General features: G+C 40.6%; 1 protein-coding gene across 2 annotated transcripts in view; it reads left to right on the plus strand.

Moving 5' to 3' along the window:
* Window positions 1–398: 398 nt before the first annotated feature.
* The window catches only part of lrrfip1b (leucine rich repeat (in FLII) interacting protein 1b), a 78,529-nt gene continuing 59,536 nt past the window's right edge, over window positions 399–19,391 (plus strand). For both annotated transcript variants that reach the window (XM_062997659.1, XM_062997660.1), the window contains exon 1: window positions 399–780. In XM_062997659.1, the coding sequence (XP_062853729.1) occupies window positions 691–780 (90 nt within the window). In that variant the 5' untranslated portion in view covers window positions 399–690. The remainder of the gene's footprint in view (window positions 781–19,391) is intronic.

A 19,391-nucleotide genomic window follows, 5' to 3' on the forward strand; every position in this document is an offset into this window, starting at 1 on the left:
AGTGATATATCATGGTAAAGGGTTTGAAGGATTTGACTCTTGTTGGTGAGCGGAGCACATTGATATGACTCACCAAATAGATCCTATCACAAAACACTACAGAAAGCAGGCTGGTTTAGCCCCGCCCATTTAGTCTTACTTTGTTTGTGATTGGCTTAATCCTTTTGCGCCTTGAATCTCGGAATCTCTCTTCAGCATCGGATCTCTCATCCTTCTGGGTTGCCTGTTTACTAAAATTGTTATTCAACTTTTTATCGTGGATGCTTTGATCTTATTCGTGCACTTATTGATGCCTCAATGCTGGATCTGGAGCAGAGAAGGGTGCAGCTGGGAGATATTTAAATGGACGTTATATTTTGCGCAATGTCGCCAGCCGGTCATTAGAAACGTCTTGTCATTATTATCCAGGATTTTTGGTGTGGTGGGTTTGACTTCTGGATGCAGATGTTGACTGATCAACAGGCTTTGGTGGTGATTCACGCGCGCTATGTGTAATCAAATAGGTGACACGTTTCACTGCTGTGTGTTCAGTGAATGGAAACATAGATTAACCCGATACATCAGGACACTTCTGTCTTAACGAACACAGTAGAAATTCGCACCCACTTTTAGCACATCTTTATAATTGCTGGACTATTCGGTTTAGATTTTCTCATTCTATAAATCGTTAATATTATTATAAATAATACAATGGGAACTCAGGTCACTGGAAGGAAGAGGATTCCCAATCGGGAGAAGGTATCAGCAGAGGATGATGCTTTGAGCCAAATAGCTCGGGAGGTAAGTGCTGATCTATAGATATTACACCTAGCTTGGTAATGTATGTACCATAGCGTCATACTGCGCAAAAGCAAATTCAGTCTAGCACACTATATAAAGTGCTAAACACATTGCCAATAAGAGAATGTCATTTCTATTATGCTGCACATTTGCCCCTGGCCTCTATAAAACCTATGACGAAATCGTGACGTAGGCGCCGTTATCTCTTTAACACTCATAATGAATATGGGAAGCTGTTGGATTATAAATGACGCCTGCAGCACTGCTGTGTCTGATCCACTCATACCAGCACAACACACACTAACACACCGATAAGAGACTGCCATTTCTATTATGCTGCACATTTGCCCCCTGGCCTCTATAAAACCTGTGTCGAAATCGTGACGTAGGCGCCATTACGTCTTTAACACTGTTTGATTGAATATGGGAAGCTGTTTGATTATAAATGACGCATGCGCACTGGTGTTTGCTGTATAAATTTTATTATTACTAATACTGACCTAGGCAACGCAAGATGTACTACAGTAGAACCATGCCTCAAAGTGCCCACAAAGCTGCCAGTCTTTCAAGGCTCCTTGAAAATCAAGACATAATTTAAGAAAAACAGTGACACTCTTTACGTCATACAAGTTGCCCCGTCACCACAGAAATGTTCTGCACAGTAAAATAAGCACATTAAGAAGACACATAATAGCACACAAACATGCAATGGTTGTACAACTTTTTAGACCTAGTACCATCACAGAGAAAACCTTTAAGTACTAACCTCTGTAAGGCATTTTACAGAAATACTGTGCCCTATTGCAACTGAAATTTTCCTAATATTGTGTTGGTCCCCCTTTTGCTGCCAAAACAGCCCTGCAACTGTGATGCACTGTGTATTCTGACACCTTTCTATCAGAACCAGCATTAACTTTTTCAGCAAGTCGAGCTACAGTACCTCGTCTGTTGGATCGAACCACACGGGCCAGCCTTCGCTCCCCACGTGCATTTCTGAGCCTTGGCCGCCCATAACCCTGTCACCGGTTTACCACTGTTCCTTCCTTGGACCACTTTTAATAGATACTGACCACTACAGACCGGGAACACCACACAAGAGCTGCAGTTTTGGAGATGCTCTGACCCAGTCGTCTAGCCATCACAATTTGGCCCTTATCAAACTCGCTCAAATCCTCACGCTTGCCTATTTTTCCTGCTTCAAAGTTAATGTAACTTTGAGGATAAAATGTTCACTTGCTGCCGACAAATATTCCACCAACAGGTGCTGTGATGAAGAGAGAAAAATTAGGCACTTTATTAACACAACTGTTTATTACTTGGATATACATTGTATGCTTAAAAGTATGTGAATACCTGAACATGATTTTGTTTTGAACTAACATTGTAAAAGCATGGGCATTAACATTTACTTGCTCTGCCACCCCATTACAACTATAATAGTCTCCACTCCTCTAGAAAGTCTTTTTACAACATTTAAAACATGTAAGCACTTGGCAGTTTAATTCACCCTGTAAGTATTTTAGTTATTGTCAATGTCAAGGCTCTGTGCAAGCCAGCCATGTTGTTTCATTCCAAACTTACAAACCTAATCTCTTTATTTGTTCTGTGTACAGGGCATTGTCTTGCTGTCTTGATATAAGAAAGGGTGTTATTTTTCCAAAACAACTGTCACAGAGTTGGAGTCACACGAAAAGTTAATTCTAGAATTAACTGAAAGTATGTCTGCAATCCTCACAATTATTGTCTCAGTGACACCCATTGCTTAGAAGTCTATAAAATCAGTTGTATACAACAATTTATATGCTTTCAGCTTTATATTAAACTTTGGGAAAGACCTTGTCCTGTTCCAGCATGTCTGTGCTCCTGTACTCAAAGCGGTTTCCAGAAAGACATGGTATTACAAGTATGATGTGAAGGATCAAGGTCCCAGGTCAGTTGTCCAACATTAATGCCTTACCTTACAAATGCTCTTTTTACAGAATGGGCACGCATTCTCACAGACACCCCAAAATCTTGTGGAAAGTCATCCTGGAAGAGTAAAGGCCATCATAGCTATACAGCAATCAGCCATAACATTAAAACCACCTCCTTGTTTCTACACTCACTGTCCATTTTAGTAGCTCCACTTACCATGTAGGAGCATTTTGTAGTTCTACAATTACTGACTGTAGTCCATCTATTTCTCTGCATGCTTTGTTACCCTCCTTTCCTGCTGTTCTTCAATGGTCAGGACCACCACAGAGCAGGTTTTATTTGGGTGGTGGATCATTCTCAACACTGCAGTGACAATGACATGGTGGTGGTGTGTTAGTGCGTGTTGTGCTGGTATGAGTCAGACACAGCAGTGCTGCTGAGTTTTTAAATACTGTGTCCACTCACTGTCCACTCTATTAGACACTCCTACATAGTTGGTTCACCTTGTAGATGTAAAGTCAGAGACGATCACTCATCTATTGCTGCTGTTTGAGTTGGTCATCTTCTAGACCTTCATCAGTGGTCACAAAACGCTGCCCACGGGGTGTTGTTGGCTGGATGTTTTTGGTAGGTGGACTATTCTCAGTCCAGCAGTGACAGTGAGGTGTTTTATAACACCAGAAGTGCTGCTGTGTCTTATCCACTTATACCAGCACAACACACACTAACACACCACTGTCACTGCAGTGCTGAGAATGATCCACTACCCAAATTATACCTGCTTTGTAGTGGTCCTGGGAGAGTCCTGACCATTGAAGAACAGCATAAAAGGAGGCTAACAAAGCATGCAGAGAAACACATGGACTACAGTCAGTAATTGTAGAACTACAAAGTGCTTCTATATGGTAAGTGGAGCTGATAAAATGGACAGTTAGTGTAGAAACAAGGAGATGGTTTTAATGTTGTGGCTGATCAGTGTAGCTTGTGACTTCTTGGTGGCCATATAAATAAGGCTTTAGACTGAGCCACTACATTTGGTCTTACATTACAACATTGTTTTTTTTGTTTTTTGATAGTGTCACACAACTGATAGTGTCACTGAAAGACAGCCAAGCAAACTTTATGTAGTGTATAGTGGGAGTTGTAACACTTAATGCCATACTCCCATAGATGTTGATTGGAATGCTCAACAAGCTCATGGTCAGGTGTCCATATACTTGTGGCCTCACACTTTTGGGCATATATATCATATTTGGTCTAATCCGAAATACTGTTTCTGTTCCATTTAGCATGCTCTTACATGTGGACATGCTTATTTTGCCCATAACTCCCCTGACATGCCTTGACCTTCAAGGTCAGTGGACTACATCTGGAAAGCATTTTCTTAGTGCCAAACCCACACAGAGGTTTCTCTTTATAGATTCCATAGTATTGTATTCTGTATATTTCAGAACGTTTGATGGAAGTACAATAATGCTATTAAAGGTGGGAAAAGGGTTGGCATGAATAAATTTAATACTGTATGTGTAAATATGACTACTAAAACAGGTGTTGAGACATTATACAGTTCTTATCGTTTCAACACAAGTATAAGCCAAGGAAAAGGCAATCTGTCAAATGTGGCTTTCTGGTTAACCACAACACACTGTACACTTAAGTCAGAAAAAAATAGAGGTTTGGGTCTGTTTCAATGACAGAAAGCCTAAGAGCATAAGAGAGAAAGGACTTATTTGCATACACATAGAGGTCATAAGTTTACATACACTTGTAAAGGACATATGGAGTATGTATTGTGACTTCAGTTATTTTTGCAACAGTTTTTTTCTGTGACTGTATAGTTGGAACACATATTGCCTTTCTTTCATAAATGTATTGAAGGTTTTTTTAAAAATATATGCCAAATCTGGTGTTTTAAAATATATTTATTACAAATTCTATAATGCGATTTAACTTGGTGGTGGCTTAGATTGACTATACACCGATCAACCATAGCATTAAAACCACCTCCTTGTTTCTACACTCACTGTCCATTTTATCAGCTCCACTTACCATATAGAAGCACTTTGTAGTTCTACAATTACTGACTGTAGTCCATCTGTTTCTCTACATACTTTTTTAGCCTGCTTTCACCTTATTTTTCAATGGTCAGGACCCCCACAGGATCACCACAGGATCACCACAGAGCAGGTATTATTTAGGTGGTGGATGATTCTCAGCACTGCAGTGACACTGACATGGTGGTGGTGTGTTAGTGTGTGTTGTGCTGGTATGAGTGGATCAGACACAGCAGTGCTGATGGAGTTTTTAAATACCATGTCCACTCACTGTCCACTCTGTTAGACACTCCTACCTAGTTGGTCCACCTTGTAGATGTAAAATCACAGATGATCGTTCATCTATTGCTGCTGTTTGAGTTGGTCATTTTCTAGACCTTCATAAGTGGCTGCCCACAGGGTGCTGTTGGCTGGATATATTTTTGGTTGTTGGACTATTCTCAGTCCAGGTGTTTAAAAACTCCACTCATACCAGCACAACACACCACCACCATGTCAGTGTCACTGCAGTGCTGAGAATGATCCACCACCCAAATAATACCTGTTCTGTAGTGGTCCTGGGAGAGTCCTGACCATTGAAGAACAGCATGAACGGGGTCTAACAAAGCATTCAGAGAAACAGATGGACTACAGCCAGTAATTGTAGAACTACAAAGTGCTTCTATATGGTAAGTGGAGCTGATAAAATGGACAGTGAGTGTAGACCAGAGGAGGTGGTTTTAATGTTGTGGCTGATCATTGTAGCTTGTGACTTCCTGGTGGCCATATAAATAAGGCTTTAGACTGAGCCACTACATTGGGTATTACATTACAACATTGTTTTGTTTTTGATAGTGTCACAAAACTGATAGTGTCACTGAAAGACAGCCAAGCAAACTTTATGTAGGCACCTGCTCTTAATTGAGCACAATAAAGTTTACTGCTACTTGCATGGACAAAGAAAAATCATAGTGGAGGAGAGTTTTAGAGGTAGGTTTAGAGGAAGAAGAATAATGCATTCAGACCCAACCCAACAACACTATATCTCCATGTCAATTATGGTAGTAGTAGTATTATGCTCTGGTGCTTTTTTGCTACCAGTAAGGGTGGCACTGGCTTGCTGGGTAGCACTGTCGCCTCACAGCAAGAAGGTCCTGGGTTCGATAAATAAATATGGTACCAGTAAAACTGGTGCCTCTCAGAAAGTGGGCAAAATAATGAACTTGGTCAAAGGTGAATTATTATTTAAAAAATATTGAGTAAAACACTAAATCATTTGCAATTGGATTAAAGCTTGAACACATTTGGGTGTTTGAACAGGACAATAAGCCAAAACAAACAAGAATTTAGACATTGTGTTCAAATTTGTTTTATAAGGAGATTTGTGTTTGTTTGGTTGTTTGTTTGGTTGTTTAAAAACTAAGCTCCCTCAAAAAATACTCATGGTCTTATTAATGCTGGAAAAATACTACACCACACTTCTCTAAAGTCCAGAGGAATGGGCAAAAATGTCCAGAAACAAGTGTGCCAAGCTTGTAGCTTCTTTCACAAGACGCCTTGAGGCTGTAATTGCTGTCACAGGTGCATCAACCAAGTATTAGGCTAAGTGTGTACAGATATGTAACCCCTAAATATATATTTTTTTTTTCACTAAGAAAGTGAGTGAGAGTGAGTGAGTGTTTTACCACCACTTTAGTCTATTCATTGTTGCGGTGGGTCCAATCACTGGGCAAAAGGCAAGAAACATCCTGGACAGGTTGCCAGTCCATCACAGTGCAACACACACTTACACACAATTTTGTATCACCAGTTAACCTGACTGCATGTCTTTGGACTGTGGTAGGAAACCAGAACACCCAAAGTAAACCCACACAGACACGGGGAGAACATGTAAATTCCACACAGAAAGGACTTGGGCCACTCTATTCTGGAATCACACCCAGGACTTTCTTTCTGTCCTGCCTTCAATACATTTCAGTACCAGACATAAATGTGGTCAACTGTAATTTTCCTATTCACATCAAGATGAAATAGACACCTAATTCATTCAAAAGACTCTAAAGTCTGCAATAAGTCTGGAAGAAGTCACTTGGTTACATCTGGATATTTTCTCTCATCATGAATCCATTACTGCAGCTGTATAAAACTAGTCAAGTTTTGTTTAAAATGAAAGGATCCCTGGACATTTCTTCTTCTTTTTTTATGGTCAGGATCTTGCAACATTTAGAAAATCATCATCACCTTTGCTGTGCTTGCACCTTTATGCTCAGTAATAATATTTCTTACTAAAACCCTGTGGTGTTGTCATAGCCTTTGTGCCGCAGTCTGGTTGTTCAAAAATAATCTGTTTAAACAGAGAGACTGTTTCTGTTCTGTGTTTGTACTTGATTCGGCTGCTTGGCTTATGCTGCGAAGCTAAAAAAGCAGAGTAGCTGAAGTTAGTTTAGCAGCCCTTCGATAGTTTATTACCTCCTTCAGTCGTGTTTACTGCATTGCAAACCAATGAGCTCAGGTTTTTATCTAAATATTTTACCTTGGTGTAAATAGAAGAGGGTACATGTAGAACTTTATGGCAACGATTTGGGAAAGGCACTTTCTTTTTTCTAGCATTAATGTGCCCCATGTGTCCAAAGCGGTGTCCATAAGATTTGGTTTGGTGTGGAGGAACTACAGTTGGCTGGCCTCAGCTGTGTTGATACCCTTTGGGGTGAACTGGAACTGGGATTTTCAAAAACTCTCACATTGTCAACAGACCTGAGTGATCATATGTGAGAGGCAGAACAACAGCAACCCAACACCCCTGATAACTGAAAATCTCTAATTCCATAAATCCTTCTTGTGCCTTTGTCCTAGGCAAGTGTAGCAATCCTGATCCCAGAGCATCAAACTCATCACAGTCAGATGACTCAAAATATGACATTAAATTTGGGCCAACACAACATTAAACGTGGGACAGCATGAGAGCACCAGACCACAGACCCCCAGAACAAAAGTCTTTGGTTTATTAGGACTAATGAAAAGCCTTCTCAGAGTGCCCATGCAGGCTGCCAACACTGGGCATGTGAACAATGGAACTGGACCACGGAGCAATGGAAGGATGTGGCCTGGTCTGATGAATCATGTTTTCTTTTACATCACGTGCATGTGCGTGGGAAACCTTGGGTCCTGTCATCCATGTGGATGTTACTTTGACATGTACAACCTACCTAAGCATGTTGCAGACCATGTACACCCTTTCATGGAAACGGTATTTCCTGATGGCTGTGGCCTCTTTCAGCAGGATAATGTGCCCTGCCACAAAGCAAAAATGGTTCAGGAATGGTTTGAGGAGCACAACAACGAGTTTGAGGTGTTACCTTGGCCTCCAAATTCCCCAGATCTCAATCAAATCGAGCATCTGTGGGATGTGCTGGACAAACATGTCCAATCCATGGAGGCCCCACCTCACAACTTACAGGAGTTAAAGGATCCGCTGCTAACATCTTGGTGCCAGATACCACATAAAATAAAATAAAACAATAATATAATATTAATTATAAGATTTGGTTTTACACAGGATCCCATTGTCTAAGGTTTAGGTTTTGGGTGAACTATTTGTAATTACAACTGTTTTAATCCTCCATATCAGAATTTAGTCTTTATAAAAGCATTGCGGTTGTGCTTGGTTGATACAGCTGTCTAATGCACTTGCCAACCAGATCAGAGAGTTTAAATCTCAGCAGTGCTACCATAATGGCTGGGCGTCCAACAGACACAACTGGCTGTGTCTAACCAAGGGAATGTCTGATGTTTTCTCTTGCTGCTGGTGGTCAAGGCGCTGAAACGGCTGATGGATTATTCTCATAGTGCCTGGCGTGACTCCCGTAAACTCGGAACCCAACGCTTGTTGCCATAAAGAGGCACCTGGCAAATACATGATATGTCAGAGGGGACATATGCAAGTCTGTGGTTTTATCCTGTCATATCTGGGGTGGTGCAAGTGGAAGAGGTGCTACAATAGGTAATTGGAAATGACCTAATTGTTGAGGTAATTGTTCCAAACATACAAGTCCAGTGTGAATTTGGGGAAAAGAATTGTATCAATGAGCCACATCCAAATACAGAGCCAGATTAAAATAAGGGTTCTATTTTCTTTAATAACTCATCTACAGTGTATCACAAAAGTGAGTACACCCCTCACATTTCTGCAAATATTTTATTATATCTTTTCATGGGACAACACTATAGACATGAAACTTGGATATAACTTAGAGTAGTCAGTGTACATTGCAGCAGTGTAGATTTACTGTCTTCTGAAAATAACTCAACACACAGCCATTAATGTCTAAATAGCTGGCAACATAAGTGAGTACACCCCACAGTGAACATGTCCAAATTGTGCCCAAAGTGTCAATATTTTGTGTGACCACCATTATTATCCAGCACTGCCTTAACCCTCCTGGGCATGGAATTCACCAGAGCTGCACAGGTTGCTACTGGAATCCTCTTCCACTCCTCCATGATGACATCACGGAGCTGGTGGATGTTAGACACCTTGAACTCCTCCACCTTCCACTTGAGGATGCGCCACAGGTGCTCAATTGGGTTTAGTCCATCACCTTTACCTTCAGCTTCCTCAGCAAGGCAGTTGTCATCTTGGAGGTTGTGTTTGGGGTCGTTATCCTGTTGGAAAACTGCCATGAGGCCCAGTTTTCGAAGGGAGGGGATCATGCTCTGTTTCAGAATGTCACAGTACATGTTGGAATTCATGTTTCCCTCAATGAACTGCAGCTCCCCAGTGCCAGCAACACTCACGCAGCCCAAGACCATGATGCTACCACCACCATGCTTGACTGTAGGCAAGATACAGTTGTCTTGGTACTTCTCACCAGGGCGCCGCCACACATGCTGGACACCATCTGAGCCAAACAAGTTTATCTTGGTCTCGTCAGACCACAGGGCATTCCAGTAATCCATGTTCTTGGACTGCTTGTCTTCAGCAAACTGTTTGCGGGCTTTCTTGTGCGTCAGCTTCCTTCTGGGATGACGACCATGCAGACCGAGTTGATGCAGTGTGCGGCGTATGGTCTGAGCACTGACAGGCTGACCTCCCACGTCTTCAACCTCTGCAGCAATGCTGGCAGCACTCATGTGTCTATTTTTTAAAGCCAACCTCTGGATATGACGCCGAACACGTGGACTCAACTTCTTTGGTCGACCCTGGCGAAGCCTGTTCCGAGTGGAACCTGTCCTGGAAAACCGCTGTATGACCTTGGCCACCATGCTGTAGCTCAGTTTCAGGGTGTTAGCAATCTTCTTATAGCCCAGGCCATCTTTGTGGAGAGCAACAATTCTATTTCTCACATCCTCAGAGAGTTCTTTGCCATGAGGTGCCATGTTGAATATCCAGTGGCCAGTATGAGAGAATTGTACCCAAAACACCAAATTTAACAGCCCTGCTCCCCATTCGCACCTGGGACCTTGACACATGACACCAGGGAGGGACAACGACACATTTGGGCACAATTTGGACATGTTCACTGTGGGGTGTACTCACTTATGTTGCCAGCTATTTAGACATTAATGGCTGTGTGTTGAGTTATTTTCAGAAGACAGTAAATCTACACTGCTATACAAGCTGTACACTGACTACTCTAAGTTATATCCAAGTTTCATGTCTATAGTGTTGTCCCATGAAAAGATATAATGAAATATTTGCAGAAATGTGAGGGGTGTACTCACTTTTGTGATACACTGTAACTACTACTTAACTCCCAATTGAAATTTCTATATACTTGAGCTTAAGATTTAAGACCCTGTTATTAAGAGCTTTGGGGTTGGCAAAGATACACACTTTAAGGTGTGAAAATGCATGAAAAATTCTGCGAGATCATTTAAGGAATGTGCTCAGTATATACAGGCTTATACAGTTTGCACTGGAACAAGGCCTGCATTCTTAAATCAGGACATTCCTTACATTTGCCAGCTTAAAAACTAGGCTAAAAAATTTATTTTTATTTACCTTATTTACTCTATTTACTCTCTATCTTGGGCTTATATTTGAGTAAAATTTTAGGAAGTGCTTAGGCTACAGGGACTTCTAATATACTCTATATTGTAAGAAAATACACAAGTAATTAACAAATACTTTAGTTATTTACTTTACTTTACTTTAGTGTGTTACTGTGCAGTGCAATAAGATATGACATGCTCATTTAAAACCTGTAGTAAAGTAGAAAGTGCTCGTGATGATCTTTGTCCTTGTGTCTTCAGGGGTGTTTGTGTGTCCTCATTGCTTTATGGGCTTGATATACTGTACAGCATTTGACCATGATGGATCTGGTCAGGTTTTGCCTTTGTTGGCAAGCAATGCAGCCAGCATCAGAAAGCCAGCAGGGTTGACACAGATATAGACTGACAAGGAATTATTTAGGAAAACTAAAGAACAGATGAGCTGATGAACTCTGTATGAATTGTAAGGACCTAATGCATCAATCTTTAACTTGGGGTATACGTGGGGTCAAAAGAGATTTTTACAGGACTGTTAATAAGTTGCCACGCCCATGTTTTTGTGAGCACATGGTGGAGGAGGCTTTGTTTAGGATGTCAGGCCAACAACTCCTCCTTATGATTGGTCAATGACGCTAAGGATCCACAGCTGCTCCTTGTTGCAGGTAATGCTCAGGGCATTTAAGAGAGCAGCTGTGGAGCCTTCGGCAGAGACTATTTTGACTTGACATGATTTTGGTTTGGTTTTGTCATGCTCTTGTCTAGTCCATGCTCTTGTTCATGCTTAGTGTTAGCCTTTTTGTCTAAGTGTTAGTCTAAGATCATGTTTTGCCTTAGCTTAGGGTCTAGTATAGTTTAGTCAGGTTTCTTGTGTGTTTAGATTAGCGTTAGCTGTTAGTGTAGCATAGTTTAGCTTTAGCATTGTTTATGTGTTTAGATTAGTGTTAGCATTAGCATTTAGCTTAGGTTGTGTGTTTACGTCTGGTCTTGTCTTGTGTACCCTTGTCTTGTTTTTTGTTATTATTAAATACTTTGTGAAACATCTCTGCGTGTGTGTCCGCCCCTCTCTTGTCCTGTTATGCGTAGTTCACACTACACGATTTTTGCCCTGATTTTGTGGCAGCTCGGGAGCAACTCGGCGTTTGCTCTGCGATCTAAACTCGGCTCTCAATCGCTATGTGTAAACTACTCAACAACTCGATCCGAGCACTCGCCAAGCGCTCGGCGACTGAGGAGAGATATCTAGCATGTTAAATATCGTTTGCGACTGGCAATGAGTGTGGTGAGGGGGATAATATAGTTTCTGTCAGAATACATCGGCACACACACAAGCTTTACAATATTTGTGAACTTATCGTCTACTCCAAACTATAATACCAACACTGCATTACAAAAAAAATATTTTTGACCTACAACTCACTACAGAACAAAACAATCCCTGCTGGTTGTGTTGCCAAATCCACTCGGATTTATTTATTTTTGTCTTTGATTTTCTGCTGCACATCAGTGCACAAACAAATTTGATCGCTTGCTACTTGTTGACGTGCATTTTTGGACGTGGTATCATTAAACTCCTCTTCACTTCTCGCGTTTGTTTTCGTGACAAAATGTATTTTGGAAGACCAGAGAAGCTCACCTGCGATTCCAGTTGGTGATAGATTGTGTAGTGTGAAACCCCCTATCGCCGATCAGTCGTGTAATGTGAAAGCCACACCGACTTGAAAGACTCCCAATTACAAGAGATCCAGTTGTGTAGTGTGAACTGTACAGCGACCTGACGACTTGGAAAGTCATGTAGTGTAAACTTGATATTAGCTCATTCGTTACAGTAAGTGGCTCCTACCCACCCTCAGTGTGTTTTTGCATTTTAAACAATTAAATAATAATGATTGGAACTATTATGCAATGAAATCACAAACTGAAACTCGTTTTGCATCAACATGGGGTCTGCCTGCATGTTAAACACTGCATTGGAACACGTGGAGCTGTGCGTTATTTTGTTTTTATTTACAAAACTAAAGTGAACATTTGCATCATGCCACAGTATAAATGTAGAACTCAGCTTATCATCTAATAATATAAATGAATGAATACCTTTATTTGTCATTTAAACATATACAGGTGTACAGTACAACGAAATTATTCACGCGTTTTTTAAAGCTGGGGCCAAGACACAGGGTCAGCCTTGTTTAAGAGGGGGATGAATGTGAATGAATGTGGCTTAGTGGGTAGCACTGTCGCCTCACAGCAAGAAGGTCCTGGGTTCGATCCCCAGGTGGAACGGTCCAGGTCCTTTCTGTGCAGAGTTTGCATGTTCTCCCCGTGTCCGCGTGGGTTTCCTCCGGGTGCTCCGGTTTCCTCCCACAGTTCAAAAACATGCCACCAGGCTAATTGGAAACACTGAATTGTCCCATAGATACCTAGCCGCTAGATGCACAAACCAGCGCATTGTAGTGCCGGTCCCAAGCCCGGATAAAATAGGGAGGGTTGTGTCAGGAAGGGCATCCGACATAAAAATTGTGCCAAATCAATGCGGATCATGATCCGCCGAGAGCTAACCCCGCAACTGAATGAGACAAAGGCTGAGGAAGGAGCAGATATATATCGTTCGGTTGCGGGGTCGGCTCTTGGCGGATCATTTTTCCCAATCTAGTGGTATTCAGTTATGCAGACCTCTGTCCTGACCAAGTTGCCGAGCACTTTTCACTCTCTGTCTGCCCCTCTTTTAGCATTAGCATTTTTGTTAGCTCTAAACGTTCTGTTATTGACTGTTTAAAATTTAAATCCAAAATTCTGAACTAGTGTTGCCCATATTGGTTATGTTTTTTTGACTGTTCTACATTACTGATATGTTTTCTATGTTATGCTTTTTTCAGTAAAAATAAAGTATAAAGAAGTGGAAGTGTCGCTTTATGCTTGTTGGTTAACTGATTACTAATGATGGTCGGTTATTGTTTAGGAGAAATTGACAAACTTGGCATCTCTGAAAGCAAATGTTTACAGTGGGAATGGTGTTTTCTATATGATAGTGCTTGAATAGTTAATGAATATTGTTTCAGATAAAACCACTGATGTTTGCAAATCAGTAAAAGGAACAGTTTAGTGCTATGTTAGTACTAACCAATTCTACTTCTAATTCTACTAGTTTATTGAGTATGTTTCAGAGGGTTTGCTGTAATTTTATACTGTCCTGATTTCTTGACTAAACAGGCTGTACCGTACTAATATACATCACAGTTTATACTTGTGATATAATTGAAAACAGATGATTAAATCTTAACCATTCATTGCTTTCAAACAAATGGGTAAGCGCACTCTTACAAAAGTGCAATTGTGAGATCATTTTGACCACATCGAAGTGGCAGATGTGTAATGTTCTAAATTTAGCATTTGCCTTCGTCACAACCTGTGGAGCTCAGTGGAACATTTGACCAAATTCACATTCACATTCATCTCCTGGTCCTGCTTTTGGCACTTTGATTTTCCGACTTGAGGCTTGCATGCAAAAAAAGTAGACAGCCAGAAGTGGAGAGAGCACGAGGCTTTGTGAGGAAAAACATTTTGGCTGGCGAATAGGATTAGATCAGGCAGATGGAGAGAGAGAGAGAGAGAGAGAGAGAGAGAGAATGCACTCTAGCCCTTCTTAGCTGAAAAGGATTGCCCAGTACCCACTGACCTGTATCTCTTAAGCCTCTAGACGGCATTAACATTCTGAGCTAATTCTCCATTTATTCATTCATTTATTGTCTGTTTTACTACTGGTTTATCCTGGTCAGGGTCGCATTGGGTCTTATTCATTGGGCAAAGGCAGGAAATACACCCAACAGGGCACTGCCAGTCTAACACACACACACACACACACACACACTGGGCAGTTTTAGTAGCTTTAATTGGCCTTACTTCATGTTTTTGAACTTGTGGGAGGAAACCACAAGTGTGTCAACACAGAGAACGATGAAACTCCACAGAGTTGTCCAGTAAACATCTAGCGTTCACTTGTAATGTCCACTTGTATTCTTTATACTTCTTTACTTAAGCCAGGGCTTTAGTGTACCGGCCTTAAATGCCGTTTTTGTAAGAAGCTACGAGCACCAAACTTTACTGCCATAATTTTTTTAATATTTTTTTTATTATTGTAGTACTGAGACTAGTTATTATAGTTTAATTTTAAGAGATACATAATTAACACTAAGCCCAGTACTGTAATAAATCTTGCACCTTTCCACAGTGTGTCTGGCCGTTGTCCATTTTTCATGTGTGGCAGAATCAAACCCAACAGCTATTGAGAAATGCCTATAAGACAGAATAGCCTTTTATTATCCCACAGGGGGATATTTGCCATAGTACAGCATGGAACATGCTAATAAAATGCAGTGTTCCTTACATTTACTTTGACTTTTATTTGATTGCAGACATTTTAAATCCACAATATTTCATGTTTTGTCTGCTCAACTTCATTTCATTTGTTAATATACCTCCATTCCTGCATTTCAGGCCTGCAACACATTCCAAAAAAAGTTGGGACGGTGGCATTTTAGGGCTAGTAATAAGGTGAAAAAACTAAATAATGATGTGATTTCAAAAAGGTGATGTCAACAGGTGACTGTAATCATGGTTTGGTACAAAAGCAGCATCCAGGAAAGGTTGAGTCTCTGATGAGTAAAGATGATCAGAGGATCTCCAGTTTGTCAACAAATGCAAAAATGATTGAAATGTTTAAAAACAATGAACCTCAAAGAAAGATTGGAAGGGATTTGCATATTTCTCCCTCTACAGTTCATAATATCATTAAACAATTTAAGGAATTTCAGTGCGTAAAGGCCAAGGGCGCAAGCTTAAGCTGAATGCCAGTGATCCTCGATCCCTCAGATGGCACTGCAGCAAGAACCACCACTCAACAATAGCTGATATAACCACATGGGTGAGGGATTACTTTGGCAAACCTTTGTCAGGCACAACAATACAGAGTTACATGCACAAATGCCACTTAAAACTTTACTGTGCAGAAAAGAAGCCTTATGTTAACCATGTCCATAAGCGGCGTCGACTTCTCTGGGCTCTGAGGCATCTAGGATGGACCATCACACAGTGGAAATGTATATTGTGGTCAGATGAAACAGCATTCCAGGTCTTTTTTTTTTTAAATGGAGGCCATGTGCTCCGGACCAAAGACGAAAAGGACCATCCAGTCCAAAAGCCAGGGTCTGTCATGGTATGGGGCTGTGTCAGTGCCCTTGGCAAAGGTAATTTACACTTCTGTGATGGCAGCATTAATGCAGAAAAGTACATTGAGATCTTAGAGCAACATGTGCTGCCTTCAAGATGTCATCTTTTCCAGGGACGTCCATGCATTTTTCGACAAGACAATGCAAAACCACATGCTGCACACATTACAAAGAATTGACTGCGGAAGAAGAGGGTACGAGTACTGGACTGGCCTGCCTGTAGTCCTGGCCTCTCCCCAATAGAGAATGTGTGGACAACAACGACTCCATACTGTTGCACATCTTAAGACTGTTTGCAGGAAGAATGGGACAAAATAAAAGCTGAAACACTAAATCACTTGGTATCCTTGCTGCCAAAACATCTTTTAAGTGTGGTGAAAAGGAATGGAAACATTACAAAGTGGTAAATGCTTTACCATCCCAACTTTTTTTTTAAATGTGTTTCAGGCCTGAAATGCAAAAATGGATGTTTATTAATAAATGAAATGAAGTTGAGCAGACAAAACATGAAATATTTCAGGTTCATCCTGTCTGCAATAAAATAAAAGTCAAAGTAAATGTAAGAAAGTCTGTGTTTATTTATTGTTTGCATTTTTCATGCTGTCCCAACTTTTTTTGATTTGGGGTTGTACTATATTACTGTAACACAGTACTGTGTTCATCTGCCATCTATTAAGGAACACATTTTCTGTTTGCATTTTTTCTCAATTTTCCTCTCAAGCTAGTTGTATCCAATTACCCAACTGCATTTTGCTTTCTCTCCCCTGCTGACTGAGGAGAGCTGTGACTAACACATGAATCCCCTACAGCATCTACCTCAACAGACAAGTCAATCATTGTCCGTGTAGCCGCCCAGCCTGCTGGTAACAGACCTTTGATTCAAACTGGAGTTGGGGGTAGCGTGTTTTACCGCTGTGCCACCTGAGCACCTCAAATAATTCTTGTTAAGCAGTCACAGTTGAATAAAGTATCTGTGGAAACGTATTTAACATTGTTTTCTTGTTAGACGTATCAGGGTCAGCTTTTATGTGTAATTAACGAGTTTGTTTTTGTGGACCAGTGTGTATGTGGGATTGTTTTCATGCATCTGGGGGTTGGCTGGTTTGTACTAAGCCTCAGCTTAAGCTGCCCTGTAGCTGTGTTCAACAGGGAGGAAGTAATGCTATATGAAGCTTTGCTGCATGCTAAGAGCAGATTAGACTGACGCTGTCATGTGGCAGTCAGGTCAGTGAGGGGGTGTGTGAGAACTCCTAATCCTTCCCACTCCAGCACCTAGCAAGTTGTTTTGTTAGTGTATGCTACATTTGATCTGACTGTTATGCTGATTAACACTGTATAACTTGGTGTTTTATTCTGGTATGTCTAAGGGTGTTTAGTCTGGTTTAAATCGGATTTAGGTTTGTTTTCCCCCTTGGTGCGATCTGTTTGGGTAGGTGTGAACACAGTATTTGCACTTGGATGTGGACCAAAACAATCACACCAACACCCTTGAGAGGATGTAGTCTGCTCCTGAACAAACTCTGGAGCGATCTGTTTTTAATGAGAACGTGGTCTGACCTTGATCCGACTCAACTAGCACTGTAGTACATTTGACATTGTACATTGCATTTACATTTACATTTTCTGCATTTAGCAGACGCTTTTATCCAAAGCAACTTACAGTTGTGACAGTATATTGTCTAAGCAATTGGTGGGGCTTGAACCAGTGACCTTTTGATTACTAGTCCAGTACCTTAATCGCTAGGCTTTAACTGCCCTATTGTACCTTCTCAATATTAGGTCCCTTACTCTGCTCTCTGAAGGCAGTACTTCTTCTTCGCAAAGTCTAAAGAAATGCAGCAGTTTTATGATGTGCCCTCAAGTGAATTTGGCATTGCGCTGATGTAGTTCAGCCTAGTATAACGCCCAGATAATTATCACAGCTCTAGTTAAATGGCATCTCTACCGTTGCTCCATGTTTAATTGCATTAAAATATGCACTACACTGGTCACTTATCAACTGATTCGGACCAGAGCAAACAAACTATAAGTTTGAAAATGCTATTAGTTTAAGTCTTGGTCACTGACCTTTTCAAGATGCTGTTCTTTGAGATCAGGTGTGGCTTTGTTATTTAATGCATTTTTATTTTGTACAGTTATCCACATGTAATCACTGCAGAACAACCAATCACTAATAGCCAAGTAATTATCTTATGTTCTTGACACTGAATATGTCATGTAAGTGCTACTTCCACAACATGGAAAGAGTCTGAATTTGAAAGTCTATTCACACTTGACTTGTAGGCATTACTGTCAATGATTCCATGGAAGAACAAGAATCGTTTTATACTAATGTGAAAGGATTGTATAGCCGTAGTTACAGCCAGTTTACTTAAAACCTAAGACAATGGGACAGTAAATAACCAACAATGCACTAAAAAGAAGGATCTATGATTTGTTAATTTTCTTAAATTGTTATTTAACTGACAAAAGTACAAGGGTAACTCTATTTATTAAGAATTGCAAAAAGAAATTACATCACTTTTCTGCATAGTCACCTTTCTTACCGATGCATTTTTTCCAGCATCGTACCATTTTAATGCCATCATCAAAATAATTTTTTTGATTGTGTATTGCCACTGATGCACCACAGCTTTCACATCATCATCACATGAAAATCTTCCCTTTAAAGCTTCTTTGAGCGGTCCAAATAGGTGGAAGTCAGATGGAGCTAAATCCAGACTCTCTCAGTCTCTCAAGTATAAAAGTGCTGAAACTTTTTGAAGATCCCTTGTATAGAAAGAAAATATTTTACTGTTGTTTTCACTGATCAACTTCATTGTATTTTGTAAATATTGTGACTGGAAGTTTTATATTTTATTACAACCCCAATTCCAATGAAGTTGGGACATTGTGTAAAACATAAATAAAAACAGAATACAATGATTTGCAAATCCTTTTCAACCCATATTCAATTGAATACACTACAAAGACAAGGTATTTAATGTTCAAATGGATAAACTTTATTGTTTTTTGCAAATATTCACTCATTTTGAATTTGATGCCTGCAACACGTTCCAAAGAAGTTGGGACAGGGGCATGTTTACCACTGTGTTACATCACCTTTCCTTTTAACAATACTCAGTAAGCGTTTGGGAACTGAGGACACTAATTGTTGAAGCTTTGTAGGTGGAATTCTTTCCCATTCTTGCTTGATGTACAACTTCAGTTGCTCAACAGTCTGGGGTCTCCGTTGTCGTATTTTGCACTTCATAATGTGCCACACATTTTCAATGGGAGACAGGTCTGGACTGCAGGCAGGCCAGTCTAGTACCTGCACTCTTTTACTACGAAGCCACTCTGTTGTAACACGTGCAGAAGGTGGCTTGGCATTGTCTTGCTGAAATAAGCAGAGACGTCCCAGAAAAAGACGTTGCTTGGATGGCAGCATATGTTGCTCCAAAACATGTAT

This window comes from Trichomycterus rosablanca, chromosome 6 (genome assembly GCF_030014385.1).
Source record: "Trichomycterus rosablanca isolate fTriRos1 chromosome 6, fTriRos1.hap1, whole genome shotgun sequence".
Lineage (NCBI taxonomy): Eukaryota > Metazoa > Chordata > Actinopteri > Siluriformes > Trichomycteridae > Trichomycterus > Trichomycterus rosablanca.